This window comes from Branchiostoma floridae, unplaced genomic scaffold, assembly GCF_000003815.2.
Source record: "Branchiostoma floridae strain S238N-H82 unplaced genomic scaffold, Bfl_VNyyK Sc7u5tJ_1305, whole genome shotgun sequence".
In the NCBI taxonomy this organism is placed as follows: Eukaryota; Metazoa; Chordata; class Leptocardii; order Amphioxiformes; family Branchiostomatidae; genus Branchiostoma; species Branchiostoma floridae.
This window is the reverse complement of record NW_023365695.1, coordinates 147056-158318: the sequence shown is the minus strand read 5'-3', so window position 1 is coordinate 158318 and position 11263 is coordinate 147056. Positions and strand designations below refer to the sequence as shown.

The window sequence follows — 11263 nt, the reverse complement described above, 5'->3', positions numbered from 1 at the left end:
TCAGTCCCGTGCCCACACGGTCGGGCTTTGCGCCGGAGGGCACGCTGGGGACTGGAGATAAAGAGAATAAGTTCGTGTTTGATTTTTGTTTGTTTTTGTTTGTATTGTGTTATATTCATGGTAAACCGCCTCATGGCGTAACACACCAGGTTTGTACTGAACAGTACAAGCTGCATATCCGGACACATGTTTTTATCCACTCACACCGAGCTAGAACTCTGTGTGCTGAGTTCTTTTACGTGCCCGAGGTGTGACTCTCCTCAAACACGGGACCTCCATTTAACGGATAGCAATCCGAGGGACATCCCTAACCAAACGTAGCTACTCATTTCCAACCGAGTGAAGTGAGGAAAGTCGAGTCGTGTTAAATGCCTTTACCAATTCTATCATTACTTATTGAACGACAATTTGAGCCTTTCTTAGTGTCTCATGAGTGGTAATCTAGTGATCAAAACAGGTTGTTGTAAACCAATTTCCTGTCACTACGGGACCTACCATAGCAGGACAGATCTATTCCGCAGGTTTCCGACTGGTTCGCATCCCCGGTACAGTTGGCCCCACCGTGCTGAGGCGGCGGATTGTCGCAGCTGCGGGTCCGGTTCCTCACGCCGTTTCCACAGGTCTCGCTACAGTTGGACCATGGTGTCCATGGAGACCAGCCGCCGTCAACTGGGACAATGGGTAAAAATAGCTTTTTCTAAAAAAAACACACCATGTTTCCCTTCAGTGAAGATAAATATTATAGATGTTTGCCTCTTATCGCGAAGTTGGACCAAATAATAAACATTTGCCTCTTATAGCTACAGTTGGACCAGGGAGTCCAGGGAGACCAGCCTCCGTCAACTGGAGCAATCGGGACAAAACCGGTTGTTTCAAATACAGTAGAAGCCAGTTAATTGCATAACGGATTAACGCACACTTCTGTTAACTGCACGGAATCCCCATATCCCAAACCGGTGTGGTCCAGCTAGATAACTTCGCATCATTGCACCATAATTGCACGAAATTCACTGGAAAATAGACCGTGCAGTTAAGCGGCTTCTACTGTACCCTGGTACTGGACAGTTAATGCTGAGAAAATATATTGGGCCAAGGCGTCCATAGAGACCAGCCTCCGTCAACTGGGACAAAGGTTAAAAAATATTATTATTTCTGAGAAAACACACCATGTTTCCCTTCCGTGAAGGTAAATATTATAGATGTTTGCCTCTTATCGCGAAGTTGGACCAAATAAAAAACATTTGCCTCTTATAGCTACAGTTGGACCAGGACGTCCACGGAGACCATCCGCCGTCAACTGGAGCAATCGGGACAAAACCGGCTATTTCAAATACCCTGGTACTGGACAATTAATGCTGAGAAAATAGGCTGGGCCAGGGAGTCCATGGAGACCAAACGCCGTCAACTGGAACAAAGGTTAAAAAAATAGCTATTTCTAAGAAAGCACACCATGTTTCCCTTCAGTGAAGGTAAATATTATAGATGTTTGCCTCTTATCGCGAAGTTGGACCAGGGCGTCCATAGAGACCAGCGTCCTTCAACTGAAACAATCGGGACAAAACTGGTAATTTCAAATAAAGTTCTGAACAACTGGTGTTTTACCAACTGTTACAATGAAGAAAAATAACCGTTATTTCAAATGAAGATCTAGTACTTGACAGTTAGTGCTGAGAAAATGTACAATGTTTTTCCACAGTGAAGGTTAACATAATAAACTTTTGCCTCTCATAGCTACAGTTGGACCAGGACGTCCACGGAGACCATCCGCCGTCAACTGGAGCAATCGGGACAAAACCGGCTATCTCAAATGAAGCTCTGGTACAGGACTATTATTAGTGCTGAGAAAATGCATGTTTCCATTCAGTGAAGGCAAACATAATAAACTTTTCACACTTATCGCAAAGGTGACGTCCATAGAGACCAGTCTGGATGAAATTATCAATACGTTAATGAAGGTGAGTTATCTAAGTAAATACAGCCTATACAACTGGATGAAAATTGGAGATTTACTTCCAGAGATTTCAAGTGACAGCTTTTTTTTCTGTTAACGCTCTAGCGTTTGAATATAGTTGAAGTTAATGTATTTTAGGATACCTGCACATGGAGGTAGGAAATCGCACTCTTGCACGTCCTGTGCGGTCCCGGTGCAGTTCGCCCCGCCGTTCAGCGGCTCCGGGTTGTCACAGGTCCGGTTCCGGGTCTGATACCCGACACCGCAGCTCGCGTTACAGGCGGACCACAGGCTCCACGCAGACCAGTTCCCATTAACTGCAATACAAACAGCGGCAGGTACAGACTCCCAGGTGACTTTGACCCACTACTGATGGTTGCAAAGGTTTAGGAAAATTAGTTCAGCGAAGGAACGTTTCGGACTGTTAAGGTGGCATCTCACTACACTTGCGTCAGGCTTGCGTCACTGCGGGGTTCGTTCACTGCAGCCATGTTCTGTTACTTTCTCCAATTATTTATATTTTAGATATTTCGTAATTTGTAAAATTGTGACAACAAAATACACAGAATGGAAGAAAATCTATTCTATATCTCTGAAAATTTTTATCATCGCTTTGGTATAAAAACAGAAAAAAAACTTACCCGCACACGGCTGTCCGCTGTCGCAGCCCTGAAGTTCCTCAGAACTCCCGCTACAGTTCGCGCCACCATGTTGGGGAGGGGGGCTGTCACAACTGCGGTAGCGCGATTGGCTGCCGAGTCCGCACGTGGCGTTACAGGCGGACCAGGGGCTCCACTGGGACCAGTTGCCGTGGACTGGAAATAGTATTGCAGAGTACAATGTTTGTTGATGGATCTAATGAACCTAGCTGAGCCAACGAAAAACAGATTTTCTGTGCACGCCGCACGGGCCACTGTTTTTCGGCCGAGTTGGAAATTTGCAGCCGCTGGGCATTGACTGGCTTGTGCCGAACGAAGCAAGCTTATCAATATCCATAAGCTAGACGAGCCAAAACTAAAAAGTAGAGGGCAGACATAGACGCACTCACCCGCACACGGCTGCCCGCTGTCGCAGCTCTGAACTTCCGCAGGACTCCCGCCACAGTTCGCGCCGCCATGTTGGGGAGGGGGGCTGTCACAACTGCGGTTGCGCGATTGGCTGCCGAGTCCGCACGTGACGTTACAGGCGGACCAGGGGCTCCACTGGGACCAGTTGCCGTGGACTAAAAATGATTTTTTCAATTATTTGCAAGTTTTGCCCGAGGGCCAATTGCAACATGGAACATACAGAATATACAGTACACATACCAGCACGTTCAACGTTTGGCACTCTGTCCTTTTTGTGTCCAAACTGTTGTTTACCACCAAGTAATAGATTTTAGATCTGTCGAATCTTTGGACAGAGCACAACCATGTTAACCATGGCATTACCGAATGCCGACCGAACATGCAAAGAAATTATTACAGTATCTTATCGCCATAAAAACACACGCACACACACACACACACACACACAAAAAAACAGATTTTCCGATCACGCCACACCGGCCACTGCTTTTCGGCTGGTTGGAAATTTGCAGTCCCTGGGCGCTGATTGGCTTGTGTAAACACAGAAGAACTCACCCGCACACGGCTGTCCGCTGTCGCAGCCTTGAACTTCCTCAGGACTCCCGCTACAGTTCGCGCCGCCATGTTGGGGAGGGGGGCTGTCACAACTGCGGTTGCGCGATTGGCTGCCGAACCCACACGTGGCGTTACAGGCGGACCAGGGGCTCCACTGGGACCAGTTGCCGTGGACTAAGAGTTGAAAATGAAAACACAAAATTGCAAACGTTTAGAAGTCAATCGCAGATACATAGATTCATATAGAGCCTCCCTCGAAGAGAAACGTTTGAAAAGATATTCAAGGAATTAAAGTAATTCATTTGATGGTTCTGAACGTTGACCAACTTTAAACATCAACATATCTACTGATATACGTTGAAGGGAAAAGCCGGCAAAAGGGTAAGTAAAAACGTCTGGTCCTGCAGACTGCAGCCAGGCTGAGCTTTGGTTGGTACATGTATATCTACTGTGTCTAAAATGCACGTTAATCAGATGAGGAGCCTATTCCTCTCCATTTATCTTCAGGTCGGGCACCCATTATTACACCTGAGTGAAGTGAGGAAAGCTCTGTTAGTGCTTTCCTCAAGGGCACAACGTCTAGACAAAAATCGAACCAGTGACCTCTCGGTCTTGTGTCTGGTACTTTCTAGCCACTCGGCAACTGTCACAAGGACAGCCAACAAATAAACATTACCGTTTGTCAACCAAGTCTTTATTTTCATCCCCAAGACATAGATTCTAACCATCTCACCTGGGCACAGCTGTGACGTGTTGCACACCTGAAAGTCATCGGACACACCACTGCAGTTTGCTCCACCGCCAATAGGGGGCGGATTGTCGCAGCTGCGGTTGCGGAACTGGACGCCAGAAGCACACGTGACGTCACAACTGGACCAGAAACTCCATGGCGACCAGTTCCCGTCAACTGCAAGTTCGGCATAAAGATCGTATGTTGAAGAAATTTTTTAGAAAATGTAGATATGTGTAGTTGTGAGTTTCTTCGGTGCTTCTGTCTGGCACCTTCCTCAGGGCAATGCTAACCAGGTCTTTTCAAAACTGTGATCATATAGTGGTGGTTATATACATATAGTATGAGTAGAGAGCATTAGTGTAATCCAGGTTTAAGTTGGAGTGTTAAGAAGAGGATTGCGGTTGGGTATATGAGTGTGTGAAGTAAGTAAACCAACGTTTCGGTGACCGTCTATCACCTTATTTAGGGCAATTCTGATTGGTTCGCGTTGTACTGCAGGACAGGTGTCACTGCTCAGAGTTCAGATTCAGTCCCAAACGCAAAATATTTACAATGCGCTCCCAAACGCAAAGGAGTGTAAAACATAAATAATCGTCAATCAACAGTTTCATCTACTTCTTACGAATACTGTAAAGTGTGTAAAGTGTTCCATACCAGGACATAAGGCTCTGGTGCACGACTGGAAGTCTTGTGCGGCACCGCTGCAGAACAGCCCGCCATTAGAAGGAGCAGGGTTGTCACAGAGGCGGGTCCTCGTCTGGGACCCCGCACCACAGGTGACGTCACATCCGGTCCACGGGCCCCACGCGGACCAGCTGCCGTTAACTACAGTAAATGGGAGTCATGGTTTATCTATATATTTTTCTATATAGTTAGAAATGGACATCGTACTTGAACTATTCAAACTGATCCCAGAGGGACACAACAAAGTAATGCTTACCTGGTTCGCACATCTGTATCTCCACCTGGTCCACACCCTGGGGACATGACGTCACAGCATCCGGGACACAGATCAGGGCTCTGCTCTTACTCCCGTCTCCGGCTGGCGTGCTGCAGTTGGACCACGAACTCCGCTCGGTCCAGGCTGGGGGAAACAGGGAACAGAATAAACTACAGTCCCTTAATACCCGCCTCACATTAGGCGCGATTCGATCGGAAGACTAGTTTACGAGCTCTAAATGACATTTTCGTGAGTAAGACGTTCGGTGTTCTCACGATCATCTTGCGATTTTTAGGGATCGCCGGCAATTTTCAGGAGTCTTACGACGGTCGCGGTGCAGCGAAACATGTTCTTAACATAAGCGACAAGTCGCAGGAGATCTCCGACATCGTAGAGCTCGTTACCGAGTCGCAGATCGTGCGTGCAAATCGTGCGTACCTCGCAAGGGTATCGGTCAAAAGTCTTGCGTCAATCCAACGATTGAAGACCGATAGGCGAGCACAGACATAGTTATTAATCACCGAACGCAAATCGGATGGCGAACGCCCGTTAGTCGGGCGACATTCGGGCGACGTTCACCCGACTTCCGATTGTTTACAAATATTGAATTTCTGGGAATGTGAGGGTAATTCTAACATTGTGGCCCCTGTGGCAGTATGTAGGCTCGCTTTGCGACACACTTTCTTTTCTTGCGTCATTTCTATAATGCCCGCGCATTCCATTCATTGGTTAAAAAGATTCCGACAACAAAATAAGCAACATTTATTGATCTCTTGCCTTTTTTGAGGAACGTTTTGTATTCCCTTGTCCGCGTGCAAGAGGTCATGGGAGGTTCATTATCATAGATTTATTCGCCGTCGATCGCACGAGGCTCGCTTATATGTGAGGGGAACAGGTTCTGGGCGAAAAATACGCAAGACCATCTTAAGATCTTAAAATCAGCCGACCTTCCTGCGATCGCGAAGTACGTCCGAAGATCGTATATAATGTGAGGCGGGTATTACAAATACGGGGGCCGATACCGACTGCCGGGCACCTTTGACCCGTTGCTGACGTCACAATTCCACTCGGACTAGGCTGGAGGGAAACAGAACAGAATATGATTGTAGAGTTTTGTTCTTCTTTTTCTTTTTACACATTCAATATTATCTGCTGATGTTTCGATGTCTATCAGACATCTTTCCTCAGAGCTTCTAACTTCTTTCGAAAGTGTTAGGAAAACGAATACTAGTAAACTGCACCCTTAACAAAGACGGGGGCCGATACCAACTGACGGGCACCATTGACCTGTTGCTGACGTCACACTTCTGCTCGGACCAGGCTGGAGGGGGTGCCGGTGAAACAGACCATCGTAATCTCCAGACAGATTTACCAGTGGCAGAAGATAGTATCAAGGCTGGCTAAATGGAGTCATAAGCCACAGGGAGCCAAACACACTCCTAGGCCCGCTTCACTCCTCTGGCAGCGTTTGGTACTATCTGATGCTACCGTAGGATCTGCTTGGAGATCACGAATAATTACACGTTGGATGGTAACTGCATAGTTACCGTTGCATGTTCATATGAGAGATTCAGCTGCTACTTGCACATTTTAGCTAGTAACAGTTCCACGGTTCGTCTGTGATTTTAACCCTTTTAATATAATATAGCATCCGTTATACAATATAGTATGATATACTGTATGATATGTTTTTGTGTAGCTTTAAGTCATTTTATCAATTCCTCAGGGTAATACTGACTGGTTTTATTTCGCACTTCAGCTATTTGTTACTGCTGCAGTACTGCAAACTGCAGCTAGGTGTCGCTGCTAACTTTGCGTGTTGGACCACCACAAGAAACGACTCACCTGACGCGCAGGGTCCGGGTGCGAAGGTGACGTCATCCAGAGCCATGTCACTAGTGAAGCCTGCCCCTATTATTCCCTCAAACACCACCTGAAAAGCGGGATATTTTTGGGTTCAGGATTAAAAATACATTTAAGTGAGTTAATGTACATTTATTGCATTTGCTTCGAAGAGTAGAATCATCATAATGTTGTTTCTATATGTTAAGATCCTAAACAACAGCAGACATCAAGATGTACTTTTATATCAGATATTATGTCTAGCTATAGCCTGATACTAAACATGCTGGATCATATCTTCGGTATTCAATAGCATATAGAAGATGCCACCATCCAGAAAGTGTAGGTTTTATATACACAGACTTAGCTGTATCTCTCTGTGTCTCTCTCTGTCTCTCTGTTTCTTTCTCTCTCCCTCTCTCTCTCTTCTTTCTTCCTTTTCCTTCACTCTATTTTTCTGTCTCTTTTTTCTTTCCCTTTCTCTGTCTCTTTTTCTGTCTTTTCTCCCCCACTCTTTTTCTCTGTCTCTTTCTCTCTATCTCTGTGTCTATGTCTGTCTTTCTCTCTTTCTTTCTCCCTCCCTCTCTCTCTGTGTCTCTCCCTGTACCTGATACTCCGTAGCGATGCTCATCCCATCACCACCTTGTCCCACACGTCCCCCTGGCCTCCTGACATTGATTAATTAATTAATTAATTTATTTATTGATTAGATCTAATTGATTGAATGATTAATTGATTGATTGATTGATTGATTGACAGCTGTACCTGATACTCCGTAGCGATGCTCATCTCCATCACCACCTTGAGTCACACGTCCCCCTGGCCCCCCGTCATTGATTAATTTATTTTTTGATTGATTGATTGATTGACAGCTGTACCTGATACTCCGTAGCGATGCTCATCTCCATCACCACCTTGCTCCACACGTCCCCCCGGTCCCCCTGACATTGATTGATTAATTGATTGATTGATTGACAGCTGTACCTGATACTCCGTAGCGATGCTCATCTCCATCACCACCTTGAGTCACACGTCCCCCTGGCCCCCCGTCATTGATTAATTTATTGATTGATTGATTGACAGCTGTACCTGATACTCCGTAGCGATGCTCATCTCCATCACCACCTTGAGTCACACGTCCCCCTGGCCCCCCGTCATTGATTAATTTATTGATTGATTGATTGACAGCTGTACCTGATACTCCGTAGCGATGCTCATCTCCAGCATGACCTGTAGCCACGCGCCCCCCTGGTCCCCCGCCTTACTCCACATGGGGACCGCGGGCAGTGCCTGGCCCATCTGTAGGTACAGGTTCAGCGTTCCCATGTCCCCGCCGAACATGTGGTACCAGAAGGATAGGCACCTGGTGGGGGAGGAGGGCCGGACCATCGTGCTGTAGAGAAGGGCTCTGTCTCCTGGAGCTTTGCTTGATGCCTCCGTGTAGACGTACCATTCACCTACGAATGGAGCAGAAAGTACAATCATATACTATTATCGATAATGTTTTGTTGTTGTTTTGTATGTAGCCTCTTAGTACTACTGTCTGTATAGCTATTAGTTGTTATTAATTGCCATACATTGTACCCTGTGCGATTGTTGAGCAATAAATTCATTCATTCATATAATTAGCGTCACATTTCCAAATCGGGGCCAGGCCGGGTGACTTTCGAAAACGAAAAGTATGATACAAAAGACACCAAATTACGCACGACGTAAGAGAATAGTGTATGTTCAACTCTACTTAGGGGAAATGCACTCTTATCTCCCATTCAAAATTCTCTTTTATTTGATGTTGTATTCAAGTTCATCCAACAGACAGGTCGTTTTTAGTTTTAGTTGATTATATAGCCTTATTTGATTATTCCTAAGTTTGTAAACCAGCTGCACGTTCACTCTGTTACTTGATTCCTTGTTTATTTTCACGTCGTTATCATTATCTTTTGACTATGTTATTTAGTGTTCGTTACTTTGTATGTGTGTCCTTATTTTTGTCATGTGTAAGAGGAGAAGACTCAGATAAGCAACTTTGCTTCTTGTCAAATCCTCGTTAAATAAATGTGAATAAAAAAAGAGAATAGTTGTGGGCATCATTTGTGTATATTTTTTTACATATACATTTCTATTTTTTGTTTCCACAAACAGCTCGGCCGGACACCCGGTTCGGAAATGTGACGTTTGCCTTACGTCCCCTTTCCACCAGGACGGCGCTCTCATCGCGCTCTCTCTCTCTGACGTAAGATTTGAAAGTTTGCTCAACGAATTATCTATAAGAAAAGAATCTTTTTTTATGATCATCAGATTATTAAGTTACTGAAGAGACTAATACAAAACCCTTGTATTATTTCTGGAATTCCACCGACGGTTCTGTAACCGTCGGTCACCTTTCTCAGGGCAATACTGACCTGGTCATACTGCACTGCAGCTAGGTGTCGCTGCATGCAGAATTGCGGTCCCAAACGTAAAGTATTTACACATGTACAGCGCGGTGTTCACAATGCGGTCTATAGCTGCAGCACATGTGAATCAGTCATAATTGTGCTGAGAAAAGTGATAGACGGTTACCGAAACGTCAATGGAAATAAAACAGAGGCTGTCTAAAATAGAAAAAAAGCTCTTTATTCAGTACCCTACCAACCTGATGAAACTGTTGACGGTTTCCATTTTACCAAAACACATTCCGAAAAAAGACTCGTCAGTATACAATACAATGTACACCGCGAATAGTGGCTTACCCCCGTGAGCAGAGGAGGGCCCGGTGCTAGAAGAAGTTGTGGCTCCCTGCTCACGTTCCCAGTCAAAGTCGTTCAGCAAGGATTGTGCCCACATGCAAAAGTCCGTCTCAAAAGTGCAGTTCAAAAGGTCGTACACTGAAAAGGGTAAGAAATGATTAATATCTGTTAGATTTATCTATCTTAAGTATCTATCCATTCATATCTATACGTGTAGCTCTAATATGTACGAATCTATATCTATGTTTCTCGCAACAGACACACACACTCATTAACACACACACAGACACACACACACACTCCACCCCCCCCCCCCACAAACAGACACACATACATGTACACACGCGCGCGCACGTGCACGTGAACACACACACACGTATCCTAAGCAGTATCAAAGTTTGCCCACCTTTTTGGTAACTTTGATAACCAAAGCGAAAACGAAATGCACGTAAATCTCATCGTTCATTTGATAAGTATTAATCCTGGTATCGCCGACGCTTTTAAGTCTACGCATTCTGACTTAATCTCCAAGCAGATCCTACGGTAGCATAAGATAGTATCAAAAGCTGTCAGAGGAGTGAAGCTGGCTTAGGATCGAGTGTGTTTCGCTACCGCTATCTACAAGGCAAATTGACACCTTTTGACTGACTACAGTCCTTGGCCAGTTTGGTATTTTTTTCATTTATTCGTTTGGCTGTTCCGAACACACAGCTAGGGCTGCCCAACTAGCCTATGGCTATTACAAAGGGCTAGCCCTGCTGACAAACACATAGACAATACATTTAGGTACTATCTTTAAGTATGCCATTGTAGGATCTGCTTGGGGATTATGCTCACCCCCACAGACGACACCCACATCCTCGCTATGCGTGCAGTCCTCCACTCCCCAGCCGGGATGCGGACAGTCCGACAGTCTCGTCTCATCTCCCGAGCACTCCACGTCGTCCAGCCAGATCTCTCCCAACCCTGTGTAACAGCCATGATGGATAAGACACCAATCTATTAGCATAATAGAGAGGGTCTGCATGCTCTTTTGCGTAAGGCGTAGGCAGCCTATTTTTATTTCCCGTAACTCGTAGGGAAAACCATCTTATCTGCGTAATTCGTAGTGAGGGGACCAAATTTAGCGTAATTGCCTTCCTTGATTTAGCGTAATACGTAGGGGATTCTTCTGAATTTAGCATAAATCGTTGTCTGGACCCCCCATGCAGACCCTCAATAGATACGACACATGACAGACCAGTGTACAATGTGGTTGTACATGATTCACATAATCATACCATATTCAGAAACTGATCATGTGACGGCCACACCATTTAAGGAAATGACTTGGATACAGCAACCAATAGTAGACTAGCTGGTGACTGCAGTTATGCTAATGAGATGACGTCATCGTTAGTGATGACGTGCCTCTCCAGTCAGTCTAAAATCATGATTTTGCCATGC

General features: G+C 45.4%; 2 protein-coding genes across 2 annotated transcripts; both read right to left on the bottom strand.

Moving 5' to 3' along the window:
* LOC118407336 (coadhesin-like) lies at positions 1-5387 on the bottom strand. Its single transcript, XM_035807801.1, has 8 exons — positions 5247-5387; positions 4961-5131; positions 4307-4480; positions 3000-3173; positions 2578-2766; positions 2095-2268; positions 496-669; positions 1-44 (listed from the first exon to the last, which is right to left on the bottom strand). Exons 1-8 carry the CDS (start codon positions 5257-5259, stop codon positions 1-3), a joined length of 1113 nt encoding a protein of 370 aa, XP_035663694.1. The 5' UTR covers positions 5260-5387.
* Positions 5388-6318: 931 nt separating this feature from the next.
* On the bottom strand, positions 6319-11024 carry LOC118407335 (MAM domain-containing protein 2-like). Its single transcript, XM_035807800.1, has 6 exons — positions 11018-11024; positions 10655-10783; positions 9821-9955; positions 8283-8545; positions 7092-7179; positions 6319-6323 (listed from the first exon to the last, which is right to left on the bottom strand). Exons 1-6 carry the CDS (start codon positions 11022-11024, stop codon positions 6319-6321), a joined length of 627 nt encoding a protein of 208 aa, XP_035663693.1.
* Positions 11025-11263: the final 239 nt, after the last annotated feature.